Raw genomic sequence first — 26,757 nt, forward strand, 5'->3', positions numbered from 1 at the left:
ATAAGTAATGAAGAGCGCCCTGCTGCACACAGACCCTCCCAGCAGCACTATTCCTGCACACCGTGTGGGCGCTTCCGTCTGTGTAAGGAACGACGGATCGATGAGGAGATCCTGGTGCAGATCAGAGGACACAAGCATGTCCGCTGTGTGATTGTATCGAGGCTGAGTTCGTGTGTTCTCCAGTTCGTGTTTCAGAGTAAATAAAACCCCAGCTTCATCATGTGTGTGTGTGTGTGTTTTGTTGGTTTTTGTGTATCACCAGAGTTCTGAGTGAGAGCTGCTGCATCACTAAACTTGGATTCTGCCTTCTGTGTCATGAGCATCAGACATGTCAGCTTCATCTCACCCTCTGAGTCTGCTGGATAGACTCTCATGTGTCTTCAGTGGTGAACTTCTCCTTGCAGATCCGATCCGATAGGTGTTTATGGTCCCCAATGTTGGAAAATAGAAGATGATGTATTTCTGTCTGGACTGACCTGATGAGGCGTGTGACCTACAGCTCTCCAGTCCATTTAACGTTTGGGGTTTGAGTTATGTGACATGTTCTTCTCACACCCTTGTTGTTTTGGATTGCTGCTGAGTTTGACTGTTCCTCAAAAACAACAGGAGGCATGCTGAGCTGTCGCCCTACAGGTCTGCTTTGAAAGCTCTCTGCTCATACAGGTGGAGGAATCACTGCTTCTCTCATTCTGATTAGAAAACTGTGTTCTATCTGGATCTCCAGAAATGCTGACAACTTTTTACTTCTAAACACACTTTATTATGGATCAAAGATGAAAAAAAAAAACATGAAAAGGTTTATCTGCAGAAATTGTTACCTTTCTGCGGATAAACCTTTTGTGTTTTTTCTCTCTATATTATGGGATGTCTTCTCCCTTTCTGGTCAGCAGGGTAGGTCAGGAACCTTGGTGCTCCCTGCTCAGTGTTTTGCAGAGTTCAGTCCACAGCGGTTCTCTTTGTGTGAAGATCAGCTATCTCCTCAGGAGCCATCTTGGACTCAGTTCAGCTCCTCAGAAAGTGTCAGGCTGTTCACAGGAAGAAAGGCAATGTCCGCTTAAGAGCTTCAAAATAAAAGCATGTGAATGACCTGATCGGTTTGGGGTTCTGTTGGTGCTAAGTAGATCTGGCGAAGCAGAAACACTGAACCTGAAACACAATAGGTATCTTCTTAATTTTAAATTTCCCTTCATTCAAAACAACAGACTTGGGCTTATTATCAATAACTTGATTGGTCTGATGTCACAGAAAGGACATTTGTGCATCTTTGTAAATAAATGTGACATGGGTGTTTCTGACAGGATGCAGCACACATCACCCACTGAGGGTCAGCTCATTTTCAGTTTCTCAGACTGACATTTTGAGATCGGTGCTTAAGATGCAAGTCAAGTCCAGATATTTCACTTTGGATCTTAAGCAGCACCAAAGTGAGGACGGAACAGATGCCAATGAAGCTGATATGCATCTGGATGAGGACAAAGTCATTTCCTTAGAGGAAAAAAGGCCATAAAGTATGGATCATCAGGTACTCGTGTTCCTTTCACGTGGGTGCACAACCCCCTTCAGAGGAAGCCCAGGCAGAGTGCCCTTAAGGCCTGGATCTTGCAGTAGAACATGCTCTCGTGCGAAAACTGAAAGCTCTCCGGACTTTGTCCTTTATATTTTAAAATGGAAGAAAGAGAACTTCAACACATGTCCCGGTCAGCTGCTCACAAAAAAGGCTTAAAGTGAAGGTTTGGCGTGCTTTTATTCTGAAAGCGGAAGCCGGAGCCCGCAGCCGCTAGCTGGATTGACGTCCCTGAAGAGTTGGTGCTCGGAGCACAGAGGGGGAGAGTGGAGAGGCTGCGGAGGGAGCAGCACGGAGGCCCGGAGAGCCAGAGCGGAGCTGAGGGATTCAAACACCGAGAGACCGCCGCGGCCGGAGCCGCTGCTGCTGCGGGGCCTGCAGGACTGTCTGTTGTTCGGGGGGGGGGGATTGAGGACCACTGCGGCCGGTGCACACGCGAAAACCCGGCGGATCCCGCGCCCACCCGGGCCCGGCTTCGGGTCCTGGTCCGTCAATGCTGGAGAAGGATCCGGATCAGGGCTTGAGTCCAGCTGGAGGCGCGGCTGCGTCCGACTAGAGCCGTGGAGATGAGGCTAAGCTGGTGGGGCTGCGCGCTGCTGCTGGGGGCTGTATGTGCAGGTAAGAAGACAACAACAGAACCCTGTGGTTCCGAGGACACGGAGCCCCGTAGGGTCCAGTCCTGCTGGAGCGCCACGGTTTTGTAGAAAGCTGTGAGTCTGTTGTCTGCTGTAGGAGGAGGCTGCCGTCTTTGTTGATGTTTGGACTGGAGAAGCCTCGCGCTAACATGCACGCGCGTGTGGAGACTATTGTCTGAATCAATTATCGATCGGAAGGGCAAGCCTGATTAATGCATTTCGGGTCATATACTGTAAATTTGAGAGTAAATATTGAACACGAGCTGTCACGTGACATCATGTGTGTGCTTGTGTGTCTGCAGTAACAGATCAAATACTAGAGGGCGGTCTGCTCTGTTGTTGTAGCTGGAGCTACAGTTGCAAGTTGCATACAAATACTAATAAAAGCTAATAGTATCTACTGAGTGCAGGCTTATGTGTTTAACAGTCATTTACTGTATTTTTATTGCATCAGCTGGAACATGTTGGTGGTAGTTTAGGTCTTTAAACTCATCTTCAGAATCATTGGCATTTGGAGTTCCCCAAGGTTCAATTTTGGAACCTCTTCCTTTGTTTGCCTTCTTCTCTTGGGCTGTATTGATGCTGTTCTAACCTCGATTTAGTGTTTTTAGTGTTTTTATTTGCCAACCCAAAACTTACTAAATTGTTACGATAAGAAAACAGGTGATGGTTTTTGCTCTTAGAAATTCCTGTCAGGCCTCTCGGGTCTGCTTAGACGCTTTGGCTCCACATGTGAGACCAGTAACCTCAAATGCATTTTTCAAGATGCTCAGGGATTTTAATAGACATAAAATCGGTGTAGTTGCAAGGTCTATCTATTTTCACCTCAGACTTGTCGCTGATGTAAAGCCCTTTCTTGCTTTGCTGAACTTTGAAACTGTAATCTACACTGGATTACTGTAATTAGTTCTATTTTGCAGTCATCAGATGTTCCCTCTCTGGTCTCCAAAGCCGTTGCTTGATTTCTGCTTTGCTCACTATAAATGAAAGCCATAATTTGACTTTAGTATCTGTGCACTCGCTGCCTGTACATACTAGATTACGTTTTATGATTTTATTTTTGTTTGCCGTTTTTAATGGTCACAGCCCTTATTCCTATTCGACACCTGAGCTAATCTGATCCTAAAGGAGCTGAGGTTCCTTAAAGTGTTCTATAAATAAAAGTGATTGTTCTGATCCAGAGCTGATTTCTCCTGATAGTCCTCCTGATAGGTGTGAAAGCTCACCTGAAGTCTAGTTTGAACCAAACACGGGAACTCTGGTCCTCTTGAGCAGGTTCCCCAACCAACCCCCGAGCTGCCAACCAGTAGCCCACCGGTTCATGGCTCACTTGGTATCGGCCGGCACCGGAAAATATTTGTACCTGTTTTAATCTAGTTCTGACCCATGTTTTTTTTGGAAAAAGCATTCGCTTTTCTCTTCCTGTCGTATGTTGGTGTGTTTCCCCAGTCAGTGAGCGTTTGTTATTTTAGTGTCGCCAGTGTTAAGAGTTCAGGGTAAAGTCAAGGGAAAATCTATGTTACTTTAAGGAGTCCTACAGGAAATCTAAAGTCTATCGAAAGTTTAAATCGGTTACAGATATTTTACAAAGAATAAAGATTCACTGAAACAGAGTTGATGGTTTGTGGAAACTTGTGAAATGAACATTTAAAGCTAAAGTCTAAAATTTGGCCCAGAAATATTTTAGATAAAAGTACTTAATCGGTTGAAATTTGACTTATAAAAACTATATTGAATATATTTGCCCTAAAGGTTTTGGACTAAGATGGGAATAAATAAACATTTAGTCTAAAAGGAACTTTTACCAATCAGAAACTTTGTTTTTTGAATCTTTATTCTCTGTAAGATATCAGTTTCAAACTTTTTTTTTTAAACTAAATTTCATTTTAATGTTTGATTTGTTTGGATTTTGTGGTTTATTTCAGATAATTTGTAGACGATACAAAGCAATCACATATCAAACGTCAAAAATACATTTTCCCTCAACATTTGAAGGAAAGGTTGAGGGGAATTGGAGGCTGAAATAAAGCAGAGCTTTAGCTTGTGAGAATGAAAACACTCTGTTATTCAAACAAGGCTGACATGAGGGTTTCTATTCACTTGCAGATGAACTTTGGTGCATTTCACTCAAGGAGGAAATGATGCAAGCTTAGTTTGTTGTGAAGAGGGGATAAAAACACCTCATGGCTTGAATCTGAAGGAACAGGCAAAGAAATGAGCAGCTGTTGAAAGTGAGGGGTTTTCCCGGGTTTCCAGACAGCTGTTCATCTGGGCTTCTGCAGCTCATCTTCCCAGTTGTATGTAATAGAACATCTTCTCCCTATAGAAACATTTTCAGAAGTTTGACTTCAGCTTGGTTCTGCTCAGCAGACTAGGTGAAAGGAGCTGGGCAGTTTAAGATTTCCTGCTGGTTGGGATGAAGAAGATTTTCTTCCATAGATGAACATTTCAGTGAAGCGCTGCTTGGTTCAGAGATCTGGGCTAAGGTGGATTTAGGGCTCAAGCTCAAATTGTATCTTTTCCCCCCGACAAAGTGATGCTGGTTCTACACTGCTGAGGTAGTGGGAGGAGCCTTCTTCCTCATCTGGACATTAAAACATCCTGGGACAAACTAGATCCTTCAGAAACCTAAACACAGATACCTGAACTCTTTAAATAAAGTCTCACTCGGATGAAAATGGTTTTTTGGTGTTTTTACGATGTTGTGGTGGCCTTTTTCTGAAGATGGGGGACATATAGAAAGAATGTTGAGCTCTGCCTTTCAAAGTATTTCTTTATTTAAAAATGTTGTAAATCAGGAGGAAACGAAAGAGACTGTGTTTGAAAAGTCTCTGCAGTTTACAATAGATCAAAACGTTTCTCTTTGACTTAAACAGATTTTCTAAAATGTAAATATTTTCTGCTCTAGTTTGCCATCTCCTTTTATAAAATGTTAACTAAAAAGTTAAAATGACATGCATTTGTTTTTATTATTACTGGAATTCAGCCTGACTCTTGTTCTCTTGCTTCACCAGTCAACTCTTCTATAGAACGCATTCACTAAGGCAGGTTGGATTGGTGTTTGGGTTGTCTTTTTGTTTGTTTTTTTGTAAAATCTGCTTTTTTGTCAAGTGTGAAAGCTCACCTGAACTGGGGTGCTGAACAAACAGAAAACACTGTAGTTTTCTTCAGAGAGAAGGACTTGGTTTACTTTAGGGTGAAAATATCCTGCCTATGGCGCAAAACCTAAGAAGTAACACGAGTTAAAATATCTAACACAATGTCTGACGGGTACGGGTGGTGCATGAAGAAGGTAAAGACACTTAAAGACGATTAACCGACGCCACCATGTTTGAGCCGGACTACATCAGTAGGCAGTGGTTTCTCACAGCAACCACTCTCACCAATTAGGAGTGAGCTTGTTGGAAAGCCACACCCATACCAATTAAAAGTGAGCTACACAACACAATCAAACATTTGATGTGAGACTGCGTACTTTTTTTAAGGCATCTGATTGGTCAGTTAGTAACTTGAACTACATAAAAAATGTGAAAAAATATAATTTTCAAGATTATGTTAAAGAAGTAGCAGAGGAAGAATGATTATTCTGACAATAGAATTCCTGAGTTATAGCTGTTTATTTCTCTTTAGAAGTCTGTGGGATTTTGGCTTCTTGGAGCCAGCAGGTACTTCCTGTTTGAAACATGATGAAGGGGGAGTGGTCACCCAGTCCAGCTACCATATACAGTCATTTGGGAGACACATGTACTACAATCAAATCTAAGGATTAAATTTGTCATGGTCTGGTAGTTTGCCCCCGAGTGATGATCATTCAAGGTAGTTCTGTCTACCACAATCTTAAGTTCACAACTGAGAGCAAAATGGGAGCAGTGACTCAAATAAAAACTACCTCACAGTACAAATATCTGTCAAACTTTCATTAAAATAATGAACGGCATGCACATAAAATCTGAAATGAATGTAAAACATTTTTTCCTTGTTTTTGTGTTTCCTGCTTTAGTGAATGTTTTGTTCTTATCAGATGTCTGTCTTCCTTTTTTCTGATTTCCTTGTTATTATTATTATTTGTTTTTGTAATGTTGAACAAATGAAATGGTTTCCCATTGAAGTCAATGGGATTCTGTGTTTGGCATTACAAACGTACAGCTGGAACAAGTTTTGCTCGTTTTTCGGGGTCCTGCTGGTTCGAACCGAGACTGCTGGATGTTGGTGTGAAAGCAGCCGTGGATCCCCAGGATTGTTGTTGTTTTTCATGAGGGCCCAACCCCCCCAGCCCATGGAAGAGTCTGAACACAGCAGAGGAGGAAGGGACTCAGCAGGGGGAAGGGTTTAAGTAAGTGCAACTTTTAAAGAGCCAGCGTCAGACGTGCACCCCACCCCCACACACATCACTGCTTCTCAAGATTGATGACATAAGGGTTGGGGGCGGGGGCCGCCTCGAACAGACGTCGGCTTAAACAGGGTTTGAAGTGAAAACATGAAACAGTTCCTCAGTTAAAGTGGTGCAGGTTTGAGCGGATGAGACCGGGGGGGTGGGGTGGGGGTCATGTTTCGTGGATGTTGTCACCTTTACACAAATGTTTCACTGCAACAGCTGCGTGAAGAAAACTGGAGCTGGGGAGGCATGATGCTATGCTGAACTCTGACGATTGTTCCCAGTTCATTGTTGTTCAATGAGATTATTCCAATTTTCAAACCTTAAAACCAATTATCTCTCAGCCCAAAGTCACAACCAGAATCTGCCCTCAGGACCTGGATTATCATGACCTGACAATCTTCCTGAACCAGCAGGCATGTTTGTTTGGTTGAGGGTAGATTACAGCCAGACCTGCCCAATAAATCCAACATTTGTCATCATCGCTATACATATTACAAAAGATGGCGTAAACTGCAATAAATTATTATCCAAAAAGCTTACACACATGCCACAACAGTTTCACGGCAGCTTGAAGTATTTAATGAATCAAATGAAGCCATTTACGCATCTGACCAATCAGAGGGAGCTCTTCATGTTGTTGACCAATCAAATGGAGGCCTTTTATGTTGGATGCACGCCTTATATGTAGATGAAGGTCTTTTGGAGTGTAATTTAAGGTCTGTCAACTTTTATTTAAATACAAATGTTGCAGTAAAATTGAAATGATGTATTAGCGAGTTTTTCGTCGACACAAGTCACAGATTTTCCAAGTGTTGAGAAATGTGGACTGTGACGTTACCATGGTGATGTCAAAAAAATGTCAAATAAGGCGTAAATAGGTGGGGTCTCATTTCACTTGCAAACAAGACTCAAAGGGACTATATTAGGGAAAATCAAATTTTTGAGTTTCTAAGTCTATTATAATGTTTATTCCTCACGTAAATAAAGCCCAACGTGGTACTTTTGATCCGTTCACACATTTCTGAGTATTCCTCTAAAAACCGGCTCTCTGACCACCAGCCCCTCCCAATCCACGAAAACGAGTGGGTTCTCACATTGTAACGTAGATAAGTGAAGAACAGCCCCTTCCAGGAAGAGTCTGCTTCCAGCACCCCCTCCAAGCTAAAACACACACCCACTTTCTCTGTGGACCCAGCAAGGATCGACTAAACGCTTTCCTTTTATATGTACAAGACGCACATCCATCTTTGCAAAAGTTTGAATGTTGTTTGTTTTCGGGGGTGAAACGCAGACACGCTGCTGAGGCCAACTCTAGGTTGACATCATGAAATGGGCGGCGCCCACACGGAGAAAAAAGGCGGTGCCTCAGAGATTTACTCGTTTTACGTATGGGTCGGAAAAGAACTCAGGAAAAGGACTAATATTTTATAAAAGGTTGGTCTTTTGTGTGTCACAGGTAATATATTATCCTATTCATGTATATAGTTTACTATAAAAGGCTTAAGGATAGAATGGGATAGGCCCTTTAACTATTCTTAACTCATATTTATTTACATAAAATACTTAATAAGTAGAACAAGCATGATCTCTATGCCTTTAGTGTAAAGATTTTCTTCCTCTTCCTCTCAGATTTCAGCATTGTTCATTAATCCTCCACAAAAACAATTAATTGTTTTTACTAACATTCGTTATCGTTTGAAATTAGTTCACATTTTTACTCAGCACTTTTAACACAGTCTGTTCTGCGTGTAATCTGATCAGAACCAAATACAAATGTCTAATGAGACGAAGTTCTTTAAATGAACACAAAATGATTTTTTTCTGTCATTTTATCCCTTCACTGCTCAGTGGAACCTCCTAGGACCAATAAAGACTCTCTTGAATTACAGTTTCCCGTAGATTAATGTTCAGTCACAGGTGCATTGATTGCTGATGGGGGAAACTGTATTTGTAAAGATTTACAGTCAAACGCTGAATCTTGTCCCTGTAAGTTATAGAGCTCTGAGCTGTGACTGCACACATATATAACGCGCACACACACAGCTTAAGGTTGTTCTGCTGTTCCACACTCACTTTTCACAATAAAAGTCTTAGAACCCAATTAAAATCAGCGCAAACATGTAATTTTTTTAGAAAAAATGTTACATTGCTTTGCAGACACATTTGGACTCGGGTTTCTGTTTAGGATGTTAGACTGGGTTCTGGCTCCTGAGAAGTGTTTGTGGGTCAGTCTTAGGGCAGGGCGATAAAATGATAATTAAATACATATCAATATAACATTTTCTTGATAGAAGAATGTTCTATCGTGACAGACTTTTATTTTGAAGGGTCTAAAATTAACATTCCTCAGTTGCTAGCATTTTTTTCCCCTTTAGTGCATAAAAGTTAGAGCAGGGGTGTCAAACTAATTTTGGTTTGGGGGCCACATTGAAGTCGTCTGATCCCAAGTGGGCCAGACCAGTAACATAAAAGCAAAAAACAGCTTTGTTTTTTGTTTTTTTTACTTGGAAAAAGTGCCTCAACCAACATGGTAGCCTAATCACTTATTATTACACATTCATTCACAGAGGCCAATGGATCTCAAATAAAATGCATTTCACTTAAAAAAAAAAAATGGTTTATTCAATTATATACAGACTGAATAGTTTACATCTGACACTAAAGGAATCCCAATAAAAACTCAAGAGGGGCTACGTAAAAAAATGAAACACCCGCCTAAAATGTAAATGTGCAACTCAATGAAAAATTAAACTAAGTTAAACTTGCAAACATTGGTGAATATAAGAATTTGGAGTTACCCTCCTTTTCTCTCCTGAAACTTCACCCAGCCATCAATATCAGGATTTAAATCCTGCGCAGCAACACATTTACTGTCATTTAAGTGAGCAAAAAACAATGAAATGTCCAAGAGTCTTTTCCTGGTTTCTGCCTGAATTTTGTGTCAACACCTGCCTTCTTCCTGACCTTTAATGGGACGCCATCAGTGACCAAACTGAGATCACGTGACCGGTTCACTCCAACATTGTCCAGCACAGTAACTAGTTTGCAATAATGTGTCTGTTACTGCTCCATCACTAACATCCTGGCTGCAGTAAATGCAGATGATTGTTTTTCAGTCCAGCTAATAGTTGTTAAATCTTCTCTTTTCTTAAATGGTGAATTTTTTCTTTATGGTGAGTCTCATAGTGGTGCTGATTGTTATATTCTTTGAGCACCTGTTGATGACAAACCAAGCGTGCAGGTTTTGCATTCAGCTCTCTGAACAAATAAAACTCTTTCAATTTTACCTGGAAAGATCGGCACTCCACTTCAACCTTTTTTTTTTCTTTTTGACAACATTTTGGTCATTAGGGTGTCACTAATCAGTCTTATAGTAACAGCGGTGGCAGCGGTGGGGCTCACGAGGAACCAAACAACCTCGTACTCAGGCACAGAGCTGTTAGGTTTCGCTTTTGGCACGAGCAAAGATATGCTTGTTCACCTGTTTTGCTTTTCCTTTGCTCCCCCTAGTGGCAGAATTGCAGATTTCGGTTATTTCTTTAAAAAAAATCATAACTCGCCACAGGAATGGACTAGAAACGTGCTTTTAAAAAAAAACAAAAACATCCTTATAATTTTTATTCTTCATGACTGGGGCAGATGGAACCATCTGGCAGGCCGGATACGACCCGAAGGCCTTATGTTTGACACCCCTTAGTTAGAGGGTTAGTCGCCACATGGCGAGTAAACGTGTTCGTAAACTCAGTCGTGTTATCAGCTGTCCTTTTGGTGAATTTTTTTTATCCTCTCCTCATCTACGTTTGAACGCGAGCAAAACAAACGCACGCCAGAAATCTGTTCACCATGAAACAGTGGAAAATGCAGCAATTTTTAACAATATCCAGTTAGAACTGGAGAATAAAGCTGCTTCACTTACTGACAAATATAGTTATTTGGTTTAAATCGTGATATATATATCGTTATCGACTGATATGAAAAAACTATTGTGTTATAAAAGAAATTCTATATCACCCAGCCTTATTCAGGGTGTGACATCACCCATTAAAAATGGCTTACTTCTGCTCCAAAGCAATGAAATGCATTCAGTCGCCATTTTTTCACGATACAGAAGTCACCATTTCAGAGCCAGACATTGTCAGTAAGCAGTGATTGGTCCGACTTGGCCTGAGTCATCATTTATATGACAACCACTCTCGTCAATCAGGAGTGAGCTTATTGGAAGGCCACACTCCTTCCACCTAGAAGTGGGTGCAGGAGAATCTGTCAATCAAATGCTTTGAACCAAATGCTTTTATTGATGCGTCTGATTGGTCAGTTTATAACTCGAATAACTTGAACTACACAAAAAATTTCATGAAAAAAAAGTATTCTCACAAACAAGTTTAAAAAAAAAATTATCAGAGCAAGGATGGTTAGTCTAACAAATGGAATGACCAAACCTTTGTGACGTGAGTTGAACCTGGCTGGGGGGACTTAGATTGGAGGACTCATCTGAGGTTTGCATCTGAATGTAGAAGCTGTTGACAAACCACAAAAGACATTTTCTCTAAATTGTGTGTGTGTGTTGGGGGGTGACGCTCTTTGCTTTGGCAGACTTTGACTCTTGTCTCCACTGTGATGGCCTTCCTCTTCGACACATTCTTGTTGAGTTTACCAAAGGCACGAGTCATTTCAGCGACTCAGCGATTATTGTGTCGTCCGTGACTGGAGGGAGGGTAGGGGGTTCAAAGCTGCTCAGGATGAGTCCACCTGCTCTGATAATGTTCTCAGTCTAATAATGTTGGAGAGAGCAGGACTCTTCTGCAGGGAGGTGTCTGGCTCCGCCCATTTGTGCAATCAGACCTCTTTGAGCTGGGGGTCCATTGTGTCTGGGGGGCTGTAAAGTTTGCACCGTGCTGTGACGGACGGATGGGGGGGGGGGGGGGGGGGGGGGGGGGTTCAAAGATCTCTCACTGACAAAGTGAAGGCTCCCAGGGGTGCAGCCTCCTCCCTCCCCCACTGGTTTGTTTTCACAGAAGAAGCAGAGGAATGACTCCCGTCTGTGGTGGTGGTGGGGGCTTGCATTGTTTTGGACAGGCCTCCTCTATCAGCTGTTATACTGTGCACTCTCACATGCGCTCGTTGGTCCACGGAAGCAGCTGCTTCATCCAACCTTTCTTCACAAAGACAAGAGACGTTCTCCACACAAAAATGTTCTCTTCCAAAGCCCTACAGACCAGATGGGCTAGGGTCTAGACAGAGTCCCAAAACCCGGATCTCTATCAGTGATCTCATTAAAGGAACGGGAAACAGATGTTTTACAGACAAACAGATGAGTTATGGAGGCCATCATTGCTGCTGATCTCCTTGACCATTAATGCACTTTTTGTGTTTGTTGAGGCTTTAATAACTGAAAAAAGTCTCCAGCACCTAATTTCAAATCCTTGTTAGATTTAGAGCATCAAAATACACAACAGTGTCATCAGCATAAAAGTTTTTATACTGATTAAACAATTAAATTTACAAATAGAAGTTGTCCCAAATGTGATCCCTTCGAATCTAAGACTAAAGCTGCGTTCACACTAAACACGATCTGTGCATCCTGTTTCAGTGTTAAGTCACTGTACAGACGTGATCAGAGGTCCTGCGGCGTGATTTGAGTGTCAGACGCGGCGGTCTTGTTGCAACGTTTCCTGGGCGTTATGGCGTTTCCAAAGTGCCAAAATCTGAGTTTTGGAGAAGAATTTGCGTTGAGGTAACTTATTAGGATTTTATCTTAGGCCCGTGACGTGTTTATGATGTAATCAAAGGGTGGAGACCAAAACCCAACTTGAAGAAGAATCTGATTATTCTCCTCCTGAACTTTATGGTATTTTTCGTATTAGTAAGGAGACGGTAATAAAAAGTTCTTCTAAGTTTGTTCTTATTTTTTCCTTACTCGGACTAATGTGGGACAACAGTAATCAAACTGGGTCACAAAGAGAACCACTAAAAGCGGCCGTCATTCAGACGCAGCTCCTGCAGTAGATGCTGAACCTTACGGTCCTGAGAGAGACTGAATGATGTGTGAAAGCAGCGTAACAGGTCTACCATACGTTTTACCTGCAATACATCTGATGAAGCTCCATGAAAGGATCATGCTTTGTTGATTTAAACGGTATTGCTTTGAGGTGCAGCATTTAAGGCCGTGTCACACAGCCACTATGTACATTTTACACATATTGCACACATGAAAATTGGTCATAGTGAATCTACCTGGAAGAAGTGAGAAAAGTTGTGGTCTTTATGTGAAATTTTCACCAGTGTTTCATGAATAAACCACGTTAATAGTAGGAATAAATCACGCAAAGAACACAAATTAACCTAGAACACAAACCTTGTGTGATTATTGCTCTGTTACTATGCTATTCATTAAGGCCTGTTCACACCGGGACGAATTTCGCCGGCGATTTTCGCCGACGTTTAACGCCTCGTGACTAAACAAAGGGCACCAACGAGAGTGTGCACACCGACGCGAAAAAAACGCCACGCGTTAAAGCGTCAAAAAAAAAAACGCCTCGGGTTCGTTTTTTTTTTTCGACGCGTCGCGTCGAAATCTATTCGACCAATGAGAATGGCGCTTTTGCACATGTCTGGAGCTTCTGAAGTTACAGTAAAACACAACTTGGGGGCGCTCAAACACAAAACTGCCTTGCTGAGCACACATACCAGCGAAGAAGTTAGACGCCAAGTAGCGTCTACACTGCCGCGAAGCAATAATGACGGACATTCTAAAACATCCCCGAACCAAGCACCAGTTGGAGCAACTGGTGCTTGAAATATTCATGTTTTCTTTGTTTGATTCTGACAAGCGCGTAAATACTCTTCTTCTGAGTGAAAAGCGACTTTAAGAAGCGTAAAGTTGCGCAGCGCCACCTTGTGTACAGGAGTATTTCTATTTTACATTAAGCGCCATCTAATGTCAGGGAATGAAATTGCATGTTCACTCCACTCATCGTCAGCGAAAATCGCCTGGGTGTGAACACAAAAAACGTGGCGAAAAACGCTGGCGAATAACGCCTGGCGAATATTCGTCCCGGTGTGTACGGGCCTTTAGTGCGTCAGTTTCTTAATTTTGACGTTATATGTGCGATATAAAACTTATACATCGATGGTAAATAGGTGCAGTCTGTTAGACATTTGTGGAAAAGTCGTGGAAAGCCACAAATTTGGATATGTATCGCACAAATCACGCATAAGATGTATTTAATAATTGCATATAAACTACGTTAAATACGTGTAAACGGCATCATTCTCAACCAACCAAAAATTTTTAACAGTTCTTTTCATTGTTTTGGCTCTTGAGGGAGCCTCGGCTGTGGAGTGTGAGGGAGATCAGAATGACCTCCGTTGAGCCTCAGATATTCAGTGTTCTCCGTCTGGAACTGCTGCTCAGAGAAGCTTACGTCAGGATGTCTGCTCAGCTGTTTTTGCTTGTAGGAACCTTTTGGGTGAATGACCTCCGTTGAGCCTCAGATATTCAGTGTTCTCCGTCTGGAACTGCTGCTCAGAGAAGCTTACGTCAGGATGTCTGCTCAGTTGTTTTTGCTTGTAGGAACCTTTTGGGTGAATGAAATAGTTGTCTAAAATCGGTCAAGTTTTGTTCCCTCAGGAGGAAGAAGGCGAAACACAAGCAGAAAGTTCTTCTGTTGTTGACGGCTTTGTGCAGCCACGGCATTCGACTCATGGAGGTCAGCTCCATTGTTTGTGGCCCTCTTTGCTGTCAGGCTGTGATTGATGAGGCTCACTGCTGTGTGCCTGCAAACAGCTCCATCCCCCCTCTGTGGTCCTGAACATCTTCACCCAAAACCACTCAGCTGCGGGAATGTTTGGAGATGTGAAGGCTGTTTTGGGTTGGGATGGACATCTGACCCTGCAAGGTGAAGGGACGGTGGTCATTTCCTCCCAACAGCCTCAGTTTGGCCTGACTTTGATAAGTTGCTGATACACAGTCCATGCAACCATCCTACTCGGCCAGCGCCTGTCGTGATCTGAAGAGTCCTGGAATCTTTAAGAAGTTTTCCAGAAAAAGAAGTGCGAGCAAAGAGAAGATTGGAGGATCTAAACGTCCAGAAAGGGAGCAAAAGAGAGAAATGTCTGAAGAAGAGGAGTGAACAAAAGGGTGATGAATGAAGTCACAATGCTGACCTGCAGGTCACTTATTCAGCTCCTGCTTGTGAGTGTGTGTGTGTGTGTGTGTGTGTGTGACAGCGAGCGTGACTTCCTACATTAGAAAATATCACAAAGCTAAGTAACGGCATGGATGTGTGTGTGGGTGCAGTTTCCCACGGCTCGTCCGCACTGTGATCTCTTCAACACGTGCGCACACACACTCAGCCTGTGTGCGTTTGTGTGTGTGTGCGTGCGTGCACGTCTGCCCCACAAAGCCTGCTAATAACGAGTGTTTTGCATCAGAAAGTGCGCCCGGGCCGGCGTTTGCATGAGCCTCACGTCTGCATCAGTGAGCCGTGGACCGCAGGGGTCAGAGGTGGCGCTCTCCCACACATGTGCAGCATAGACATGCTAATGTGAGGACGTGAGCCTCGCCGCTCCGTTCTCACACTCGTCCTGCCTCTCCGGACAAAAGCACAGCTGTCAGGAGTTACTGCTCATCCCGTGAAAATGTGCGCCCGCTCGGGAACATCTGTGTGCGAGTCAGAGGCCGTGAGAACGCTCGCCGCTCAGCCCTGAAATTCATTCATTGTGGTATTTGTGTAAACAAATGGCCAGCAGGGGGCGACAGGCTGATAAATAACAGAAGAAAATTTAAGTTTAAAAACCAAAAAGCATGTCCTGATCACTTAAAATCTCTCTCAGATCATCTTTTAATCTATTGTAAAAGTGTTCCCTGAGGCCTTTTAATTATGATGATCCTGTTTTTAGATAAAATAAAAAAACTGTTGTTTTTTAGGAAATATATAGAGCAGCAGGAGTTCATTAGAAATTCATCTGAGTTGTTGGTGTGGAGCAAGCCATTCCCCCCTTCCCATCATCCATCTGTCTACACTCTCCCTGCTAGCTTACAGGTCCTCACAACAAAAGTGATGAGCAATGTTGGAACCATCCAGCCGTATAGTTTAGATCCAGATTCCAGCTAAGATAAGCAAAACAAAGACGTTCGTGGATCTATCTGTCTGACAGTGGATGCATCAGAATGGAGCGGAGCAGGGAGACTGAGTTCTGCCCAGCGTATTTTCTACTTAACAAATCGGCTCTTTTTTAAACAGTATTTTTGTCTGTTTCAGATTCACAATAATTTGAACAAAGACATACTCAGAATACAGTTTTGACTTTAATTTTCTTAATATATGTCCTCCATCATGAGAAAAAAATGGCACGAACATGTTAAAAACACCATTTTCATTGGAGTTGGACTATGAGAGGGAAAGTTTTAAGTTTGCAGAAATTCCCACCAAGTCATGGGGAAACATCCTGTATTTGGTCCCTGGTTAAGAAGATGACCAGGTTTTTTGAATAACAGCCGGTTTAGATGTTCTTTGGTCTCTCTTTACTACTTTGGGTCGGCATTCAGACCCAAAAGTTCCACTGAATCCTCAGTTTCCTTCCTGGCTTCACTCTATATGTCTTAGTTGTACCTTTCAAAGAAAAAAGGAAGAGTAAAAAATTAGATGTGACTGAATAGTTCTAGATTCATTTACCGGTCTAAAGCACATTAAACTTCAAGTTATTATATGTTTCACTGATATAATAACTAAAAGTATAGAAAAATGTTAACCTTACATAAAAAAATACTCTAAAACTGTAAACAATAATATTAACATTTATAAACACAAAATTTAGACAAAAATACTTTTAAACTTTGACATTCTGACTTTAAAAAATGCCAGTATTTGATAAAACAGCAGAAGTAATATAATAAAACACAGTGAGAGACCTTGTTTTTTTTTCTAAATTGTGTTCTTGACCCACTGCTGCCCCTCTGTGGCTGTCTGTGGTACTGCAGCCGAAGAGTTCCCTCTGTAGATTGAAATAGATCTAAAATGGACCTTTGAATGTATATTTTTGTGGTTCACATTGAATCATATTTTCTTATAAGTGTTTTTTTAGTTCGTCTATTGATAAATGGATGGGAATAAACTTGTCCTCCAACCCGCCCCCCTTCTTAAGCTAATAATAATAATATTGTTATAGTTTTGTGTGAACAAAAACAACAAAAAGCGCACAACTGTATGTGTGCGTATTAACACCCTGAATATAGAGTGTAAATGTGTGTTTTTATGGATGTAAGCACGTATATACAGTTCAGACCAAAGGTTTATACACATCTGTACTGCATGTGCGCACAATCTCGAAATAATTGAAAAATAAAATGAATTAGTTACTTTTCTCTAAATTGAGAGAAGAAACAAAATTAAATTTTAAAATTTGTTTTACAATAACTTGTTGATTTAATTTAGCAAGTATTATTTTCTTATAAATGAGAAAATGGTTTAATTGTTACTAAAAGCAAAAAGAAACGATAGCTAATTCTAAATAATTCCTAAGTTAGATAAGACGTGATGGCAGGGGGGTATTCCAGAAAGCAGGTTAAGCTAGCTCCCACGGTAAGTTTGAGGCTAAAGAAGTGTACATCCACCCCTTTCGGTTCCAAAAACAGAGGTATGTTTCAGGGTTTGTCAAGTTGCCATGGCAACTCATGCTCTGAACATAACCTGGTCTGGAGCAGGTTTAGTTGAAGGTTAGTTTGTTTTCAGAGAGGTGAAGCAGCATGGCATGTCCATTTGAAGATGATTTAGTGGATGAAGAAGCTCAGATAATACTTTTTCCACCGTGAGAGGGTGATAAGACCACGTATGAATGTTGGAAAAATACACTTTTTTACTTTGATCTAACTTAATTATTTGCTACAGTTAAGATAATTAAAAATCTTTTTTTGTTGAGTCAATTTAAAAATAACACGTAGTTATCAGACATTTATTTTACTTTCATTCAAATTAATTCAATTAAGTAGGTGTAACTTTGATGTTGCTGTTAGATTGGCACCGCAAGGGATTGTGGGATACCATTTCCTTTGTCTGTCTGGACGGATTTGGGTTTAAGTGTGGCTTTTTGACCAAATGTGTTTAGTTGTTTAGCTGTTTTACTGTGTTTTGCCGAGTTATTTTGTCCTACTTTGCTCAAGTCTCTGCACCATGAGTGAGAGGGAGGGAGAGGATGATGAGTTTATATAGCACCCCTACAATGAAGTGATGAAATGATAATGTCGGAAAAGTCCTCATAAAATGTATATACTATGTGTATATTATTTTGTTCTTTTTATTGTTATAAAAATGAGCATATCTGCCGGCTCAAACTTAGACATATGAGATTTCAAGAATTATAATTCATTAAGATGGAAAAAAATGAATAGAATTGGAGTAATATGACATTTAGTTTGATAAATATCTAAATTTGAGCTGTATAAACAATTAGTTTTATAGACGTAATAAATTAGGTTGAATAAATTTAACTCAATTACTTGTTACCAATAGAAGTAATTTATTTAAGGATGAAAAAATTGGATAAGTTATATATTATATGCGTCACAAGGAAAATGGAAACAACATCAGAAACTCGTGCGTTTACTTTGTCTGTTCTTCTACTACAAGCAGAAACTCTTTCTTTTGCTGATGATGCAGCCGTGTTACTTTTTTGATGGACGTATAATCTTCATACGCCGTCATTAATCTCAGACTCCGTCTCACTGAAGTGTAGCGCTTTCTTTTTTTCACCACCATGGTGACTCCGGAAATCGGCGATCCATTGAGAATGTCTGTATGTACCTGCTGTGCACGAGCATTAACCCAGGGTTACCAAGTCACGCCAACTCATATCCGGTCTTTTGGAACCGACATACCCAGAATAAGCAAGTTCAGGCGGATTTCAGCCAGAGTTCAGGCTTAAAGTCAGGGTAGTTTAAACATGCTTCCTGGAATACCTCCCAGGAGTGCACCTGATCGTTTATCATTCATAACAACTTCATAGGAATACACTGTACACTGACACTGAAAAAAACTTTTATTTTGAAAATGTCTTCTCAAACGGCTTTAGGTTTGGAAATGAAGCTATGAATCTTTCTGAATCTTCCAGAAGCTTCAGACTGAAAAAGAGCAAACATGTTCTGTCTGTGTGCACCGCAGGGCTGAGTGGAGGCGGGGCCGGCGCCATGGAGTGTTTGTACTACAACGTTAACTACGAGGTGGAGAACACCAACCGGAGCGGGGTGGAGCGCTGCGAGGGCGAGGAGGACAAACGCCTGCACTGCTACGCCTCCTGGAGGAACAACTCAGGATCCATCGAACTCGTGAAGAAAGGATGCTGGCTGGATGACTTCAACTGCTACGACCGGTACACACACACAACAACTACACAAACACACAACAACTACACAAACACATCCAAACCCATATAAAAGCCATGTTGTTCTGGAAGGAGTCACAAAGACCTTTTTAGATGTCTGGCGTGAGGACAAAGACTCTAAGCATCTGTGTTTAGCTCCTGCAGGACTCCTGCTCTGGTGAAGCGGATCATCTGCGATGGTCTTATATGTTCGTGTTGGCTTTTTGCTCCACCTGTGGTTGAAAGATCTGGCTTTTGGGTTTCAGGCAGGAGTGTGTAGCCACCGAGCAGAACCCTCAGGTCTTTTTTTGCTGCTGTGAAGGAAGCTTCTGCAACGACAAGATGACCCACCTGCCTGACCCCAGCAGACCAGGTGAGCCTCATTCCTGATCAGGAACCAGCAGATGTCTTCATGCATGCTGGTTGCTCACCTCCCTGTGTGATGTGTGTGTCAGTCATTAAGGCTCCGCCCACCAGCATCCAGGTGCTAAACATGGTGATCTACAGCCTGCTGCCCGTCTCCATGCTGTCTGTGTTCCTGCTCGCCGCCGTCTGGATGTACCGCCACCGGAAACCTCCATATGGACACGTGGACATCAGCGAGGTGCGCCTCCTCTCTCTCTCACACGCACACACGCACACATACACACACACACACACACACACCCACACATACACACACCTTCATTCAAGAACATTCAGAGCTGTGATGCTGGAGGTTCCAGCAGGTCCAGCAAAGTTCTGGATCAGAACCAGATTGTGAGGCCCAATTCACTCATGTCTTAATTGAATAAAAAACATCCTTATCTCTTTTCCCCCCCAGGACCCCAGTCCTCAACCTGCCTCCCCCCTGCTCACGCTCAAGCCTCTGCAGCTGCTGGAGATCAAAGCCAGGGGGCGCTTTGGCTGCGTGTGGAAGGCTCAGTTGCTGAACGAGTTTGTGGCTGTCAAGATCTTCCCCATCCAGGTACGTTTGCCTGTGACATCACTGATCCACGGTCACATGACCACGGCGAACTCCTAAGTATGAGTCGCACCCCTGGCCAGACTAAGTAAAATGCAATGTAGACTCCAAAAAATATGGTAATACATTATTTCCATTTACCGCAACAGCTGTGTTTAAATAAAATACAACATAATTTAAATGATGACCCACGTCGACATAGGAGGCGGGCATTTCACATAAAAGGGCTTCATCTGATTCGTCGACCACGTAAAGGGCTCCATTTGATTGGTTAAATACTTCAAACTCCCTTTTAAACATTTAAGGTGCCGGTTTATCGCATATTACGCTGTCTTTAGGGACACGGGTGTCTCACAGGCTGATGTTGCTATAACGATAAATTTGCTATTTATTGTATTGTGCAGGCCTAATGTCACCTCCCCTCCTCCCCTCCAACCTCCTCCACAGAACAAGGAGTCATGGCAGAACGAGACGGAAGTCTTTCAAACGCCGGGCATGAAACACCAGAATATCCTGAGGTACATCGGCGCCGAGCGGCGGGGGAACCACCTGGAGGCGGAGCTTTGGATCATCACAGAGTTTCATGAGAGGGTAAGAAGGACCTGCAGCTCTGGACGGGCTCCAGCTGACCCAGGACTCATGTAGCTGTGCGTTTCCTTCAGGGCTCGCTGTCAGACTTCCTGAAAGGAAATGCGATCAGCTGGTCTGAGATGTGCCACATCGCCGAGACGATGGCGTGCGGCCTGGCGTACCTCCATGAAGACCTCCCCCGGCTGAAGGGAGAGGGACACAAACCAGCCATCGCTCACAGGTCAGCTCAAAGAGCCACACCCCTGAGAGCAAGAGGTCACGTGACCTTCCCAACCCTCCTGCTTTTCTCTCACAGGGATTTTAAGAGCAAGAACATAATCCTGCGCACAGACCTGACCGCCGTCATCGGAGACTTCGGCCTCGCCGTCCTCTTTGAGGCGGGGAAACCTCCCGGGGAGACACACGGCCAGGTGAGCTGCTGTGAGCGCGGGTGGGGTGGCGGCAGGTGGGCGGTCCTTCAGGAGGGTTGAACCAGTGCGCTCTTGCAGGTGGGCACCAGGCGGTACATGGCTCCAGAGGTTCTGGAGGGGGCCATCAACTTTCAGAGGGACGCCTTTCTGCGTATCGACATGTACGCCATGGGGCTGGTGCTGTGGGAGCTGGTGTCTCGCTGCAAGGCTGCTGACGGTAACACAACTGCATGGCAACGCACACAATCACACTACAACATCCAGGGACACACAGACAACAAAGGATGAAGTCCTGCAGGTCGTTCCTGTTCCTAGTTTTAAGGAAATGAGGAACAGGAAGAAAAGTTTGTGAGAGAACCGAATTTTGATCCAGAAAAGTCGATCCTAAAAGAACCAAACAAGTTCTACAGGGCAGAAGAGAAAGCGCTCGGCACCGGGACAGTTGGTACCGAGCTGAAAGAGAAAATTAGATTCACATTTATTATTATATTTAGGAAGAAATGTTTTTAGCGACTTTTTTAAAAATGTGAATCCACCGTTTGAATAACTTTATTAGCAGCATCCTCGTAACATTAGCCAGCCAATTGCAGAATATTCTGCTTTATTATTACTGGCTGTGGGAACAATAAATCCTTATTTGGAGTAAAGACTCCTGGTTTTTGTCTATTCTTCTGTTTCCTCTCTGGATCTTTTCTGCAAACGTTCCAAATGCGTTTGCTTTTTGTTAACTTTTCTATGTTTAGCAGTCAGCCACTCTAAAGTCTCACTGCAATTATCTTTTGATCAATTTTAAAAGTGTTCCAGGTGGTCTTATAATTATGATTATCCCAAAATAAAAAAAAGCTGTGTTGTTTTCCAGGACATAGTTTCTGCAGAGAGGCAGGAATTCATTAGAAATTCACCTCTCAGTTTCTAATGAAGTCAGAGGGGTTCATTAGAACGGGGACTGTTGGCAGAGAGTAAGCCCTCCCCCATTTCCCATCGTCCCTTTGTTTACACTCTCACCCACTAGCTAACAGCCCTTTGGACCCTAGGATTACTGGTGCAACAAAAACGGGGATCAATATTGCAGCTAAGCATCCGTATAGTTTAGATCCAGATTCTGACAGAGTAGTGGGGGAAGGCCAGCAGCAGCCTCAGATGAAGGTCTCCAGCTGACGTGTGCTGACTGAACCATGGACGTGTTACCTTCAGGTCCGGTGGATCAGTACCTGCTGCCGTTCGAGGAGGAAGTGGGTCAGCATCCGTCTCTAGAGGACCTTCAGGAGGTCGTGGTCCACAAGAAGATGAGACCGGCCTTCAAGGAGCCATGGCTCAAACACAGCGTGAGTTTCAGTTGCCTCAGACCGGTATCAGCTGATGCTCAGGCGGTCCGTGACGGCCGGTTCTGTCTCTACAGGGTCTGGCTCATATCTGCGAGACGGTGGAGGAGTGCTGGGACCACGACGCCGAGGCCCGCCTGTCTGCCGGCTGCGTGGAGGAGAGGATCTCCCAGATCCGCCGGCTTTACCCCACTTTCACCCCACCTACCTCTGACCTGGTCTCCACGACCGTCACTATGGTCACCAACGTAGACCTGCCCCCCAAAGAGTCCAGCATTTGAGGGGGGAAAGACTTCATTCGTGGAGAAGCAAGAGTCTGGAAACAGAACTTTGTCTTGTTCTCTCAGAGGGCGGTTCTTGACGCAGGAACCTGCAGCTGCTATTTTTACGTCCGGACTCCATGTTTTGTGTTTTTGTCATCTCTTCTTCTCGTGTCTTCTCTCCGTCCTCTGGACAGCGCCGACTGGCACGTCCTCGGCCGTCTGCCACACTGAACACATCCAGGTCCGACTCGGTGAATGATCTCTTCTCTTCGTACCTCAGCAGTCTTCAACTGGAGTCAGTCCTCCGACCCTGACAGCAGGAGGCTCATGTTTTTCTTTCAGAAGCTGCCAAGCCTCTGAGAAGACTGTTAGAGTGGACAGGAACTGAGCCTCTTTTCTTACCTTCCTGTTTTTATGGTTCTCACGGGATCACGCCTTCGCAGACCAACCTCTGGGTTTGTATCCATGAGGAGAAGAAACGAGGAATGATGTCAGAGGGAGCGGCCTTCCTCTCTCTTCTCCAGTTCAGTAGTAGCCGACCTTCAGGGATCGTTTTTTTTTTCAGTTAGGGAGAGAAACCCGGATGGAGCGCAGAACCCCGCTGGGGCAGCTTGTAGAAGGAATAAGATCTGGACGATTTTCGCTCAGCTGCAGCACGGATCGGATGGACGCAAAACATCTCAGGTAACCAGGTCTGTGGGGATTGGATATGAGCGAGGGACGGACTTTAACGCCAGGAAGAGGCGGGGCCAGTGCGGGACGTGGCTGATAAAAGCTAATCTGAGGTGCTGGAAGAAACGGCTATCTTGATCGTGTAGAGTTTCTGGGTGCGCTCATGCATTCAGCTGTGTCGTGCTTGTCAGCATGTGTACGTGTGTCAGAGCGGTCACATGATCGATTGTCTGCTTAGGTTTTCTGCCTTTGCGTCCCCTGGAGATCTGTGACCTTTGACTTCTGCTTCACTGCTGGGAACTTTTAGTTTATTTTTAAGTTATTGGCCTTTTTCTGTTTCCTGTTACAGCCTTGCGGAATGTAGCCTGCAGCGCCCCCTGGTGGCTCTAAAAAATACACCTTCGGTGTCGGTGATCGTAATAATCAAAAAACCCAATTCTCACCCAAACCTCCAGAGCCAGAACAGAGCGTGCCGTCAGAGACCCGCCGCCGTTTTTCTTCTGCGCTTTGGTCAGATCAGGAGAAGACAGCTGAGCGAAGGTTTCTACCTCACAGCGGCCTCCAGCGTTCAGCTGAAGCACTGGCTGCCATTTTCTCTGCCCATTCCAGTTGAAGTCAAAGGTCATATGACCACCTGGGTACCTGTTCTCTAAGGGAGGCCACGCCCTCACCCTGAAAACAAACCTTCTGTGTCTTAGTGTAAGGATGAATGTCCATGCTGCTGCTGAATGAAAATGAGGTGAAATGTTTCTACTGTCAGTTTCCTTTGCCTGCATTAGGTCATGTGACATGAGGGGGCGGAGCCTCCTGGGCGCACAAATCACCTCAACAGCAGAAATACCTCAGAAGACTTTTCTTCAAACCTCAGTTGTCATTTTTTCCGTGGAGCTCGTTTCGGGCGGGAAAACGTCTCCTCACTGCTGAAGAAGAACAAACCTCGGTGCTGCAGACGAAACCTTCACATGTAACTGCCAGTCCGTTCCAGTCACCTGGACCTCCCTCCTGCCCCTGCTCTCCTGGGCTTTGCTCTCACCTCTCACTTCCTGGTGTCTTCTTCTGTTCCGACTCCAGGAGCGCCTCATTCTAACCTGACAGGCATCAGGGGGGAGGCGTTCCTGCAGACTTCAGTTTTTCGTTTTCAGGAGCAGCTTTCGTCGCTATGACGATACCGTCACACAGGTTGTGACTTGGAAAAAAAAGTGGACCTCACTGATGCAAACGTGGCGTGAGTCCCATAGTGATTAGAACACCTCCGCTCTACGCATTTCTCAGTATTAACCTCAAAATGAACAAGAAGAAAACGGATTGAATGAATTCAGTTTTGTAAACGAATAGTATTTATAGCAAACAATGAAGCTCTGTCAAACCCGATTCTGGGCTAACAAATCCACAAATAAAATCTGCAGTGTCACCTGCTGTGAAACGTGCATTAAACAAGAACAACCTTTTGTTTCTGACAGCCAAACATCAAGGACGGAAGCTGAATATTTGTCTGTGAAAATACTGACTTAAATCTACAAACAGAAAACGTGATTTGAAACAGATAACATGAGAAAATGTGTGTAAGCTTTGTGAGGATCCGGCGCACTCTGCTGGATTCTGCAGAAGAATCGGGTAAAACAAAAAACATTTACATAAAAACCAACCAGATTCCTCGCAGGCTTTCTGGATAAGTAAGTAGCCCCGCCTACCTAATTAGCATATACATAAAAAATAACTACAAAAAGGAAAATATGTATGTTTTAAATTAAAATTTATTTAAAGTGAGTCTTTTGTCTGTCCTCTGTGCGTGACGGACTGATGTCCACAGTGCCATAACCCCGCTGGGCTCGTGCACAGCAGAGCACGCAAGGCGAAGTTCCAGGTGGCAGGAAGGAGCTGATCTCCTAAAATAAAAGCCTGTGGTCAGGTGTTTCTGAGCTTTTATTTTGACCTGAAGCTGAAGCTCACTTCAACATTTGATGTTCAGATTCTATATTTTTATTGTTTTTTTTATTTACGGTGCTGCTTTGTTTGTAGAGACAAGTTGTTATTGTTAGCCGTGTTAGAAGACAGTTGTGTGTTTGTGCGTCTGCGAGTGTGTTCCTACTAAAGTCGTGTTCCTGTTTTCACTCAGACCAGTGCTGTATATGAATGAATGTACTCAGTGCACACTTCCATGCACGCAAACACAAACTGTTAGACTTGTGGTTGTAGAATTCTTTCAGCTGAATCTTTTTGTACACAGAAATGAAGAATAAAAGCTATTTGATCATTTGAAATTCAATGTTTCCATTTCTGGTTTGGTTTAAACTGAATTATTGACCCAAAAAAAAAGGTTTTCTTCATCAGGGGAAGGGGACTCCTCTTCCTCCTGTGGTTCTACATGAGAACCAAGCAGCAGATCCTAAATATTACAAACATTTCTGTTTCTGTAATCGACTTCTCAGTGTCCCAACAGTCCACAAGTATTTCAAATCGCACCAATTTACTACCAAGGTTGTCTGAGGACATGACCCCTCTGACAACATTAGTTTTGTTTATTTATTACTATTTGAATAATGAAAGGCATTAGTAGCCCTTGTGCTATCCTATGGGGTCCAGATGACCCGAACCTTACATTGACGTGTTATCCCTGCAAAGGTGGATTAAGGTGAAGAGGATTTCATGTAATCCATGGAAACCAGTGAAGATCACAAATCATTATCCCTTGTGCTATCTTAGATGACCCCACCCTTACATTGACGTGTTCTCCCTACCATGACAAAGGTGGATAAAGGTGAAAAGATTTCATGTTATCCATGGACACCAGTGAAGATCACAAATCATTGAAGAAAAAAGGTTCAGAGCACTGTCTAGTGGGTCTAGATGACCCAACTCTCAACGTTAATGTGCCTAGGATAGCACAAGGGTTACACACGTAGAAGTGCAGTGTAACCCTTGTGCTATACTAGGCACTTTAACATTGGGAGTTGGGTCATCTAGACCCACTAGACCGGGGGTTGGCAACCCACGGCTCAGGAGCCGCATGCGGCTCTTTAGCGCTGCCCTAGTGGCTCCTTGGAGCATTTTCAAAAATGTTTGAAAATGTAAAAAGATGGGGGAGAGACATATATTTTTTGTTTTAATATGGTTTCTGTAGGAGGAAAAACAGAACACAAACATTTTTACCATTTACCAATGCTGTAAGAATGTGTAGAATAATTATTGTAACGCCCAGCAGATACGTCACTTGCAGCAGGAAATGCAGGAGCCTAGCTGTCAACAAATTGAGCTGTCAATCAACTGGCTGCGCTGGAGAACTATCCAACTCCGAACAGTCTCGGAGAGGAGGAGGCAGAAAGAGAAGCTGAGGGTGCTGTCTTCTTCCCGGCAAAAGAAGCCCATTTATTATGAACACACACCACATTGAACATTGCACAGGCCTCATCAACCTCTCGCCCTCCCACACTCATGGTACAACATAAAGAAACAACATAACAGGAAGAATAAACTAAGGTGGAACAACAAAACTGCCATATGAAAAGAAAAGTTGGCAAACAGAAACGCAGAGATCGCATCCCACAATCCCCTGCTGCTAACAGACCTAAAATGCGCATGACCGCCACTACAATATTAAATT

At 43.4% G+C, this 26,757-nt stretch overlaps 1 protein-coding gene across 1 annotated transcript; it reads left to right on the top strand.

Moving 5' to 3' along the window:
* The first annotated feature begins 1,815 nt into the window (after window positions 1-1,815).
* Window positions 1,816-25,422, top strand: LOC101161926 (activin receptor type-2B). The gene is made up of 11 exons (XM_004080834.4): window positions 1,816-2,182; window positions 18,736-18,943; window positions 19,201-19,307; window positions 19,390-19,538; window positions 19,758-19,901; window positions 20,346-20,489; window positions 20,561-20,709; window positions 20,785-20,899; window positions 20,978-21,116; window positions 22,094-22,224; window positions 22,299-25,422. Exons 1-11 carry the CDS (start codon window positions 2,131-2,133, stop codon window positions 22,500-22,502), a joined length of 1,542 nt encoding a protein of 513 aa, XP_004080882.1. The 5' UTR covers window positions 1,816-2,130; the 3' UTR covers window positions 22,503-25,422.
* The last annotated feature ends 1,335 nt before the right edge of the window (window positions 25,423-26,757 follow it).

Source organism: Oryzias latipes, chromosome 20, assembly GCF_002234675.1.
Source record: "Oryzias latipes chromosome 20, ASM223467v1".
NCBI classification, from domain to species: domain Eukaryota; kingdom Metazoa; phylum Chordata; class Actinopteri; order Beloniformes; family Adrianichthyidae; genus Oryzias; species Oryzias latipes.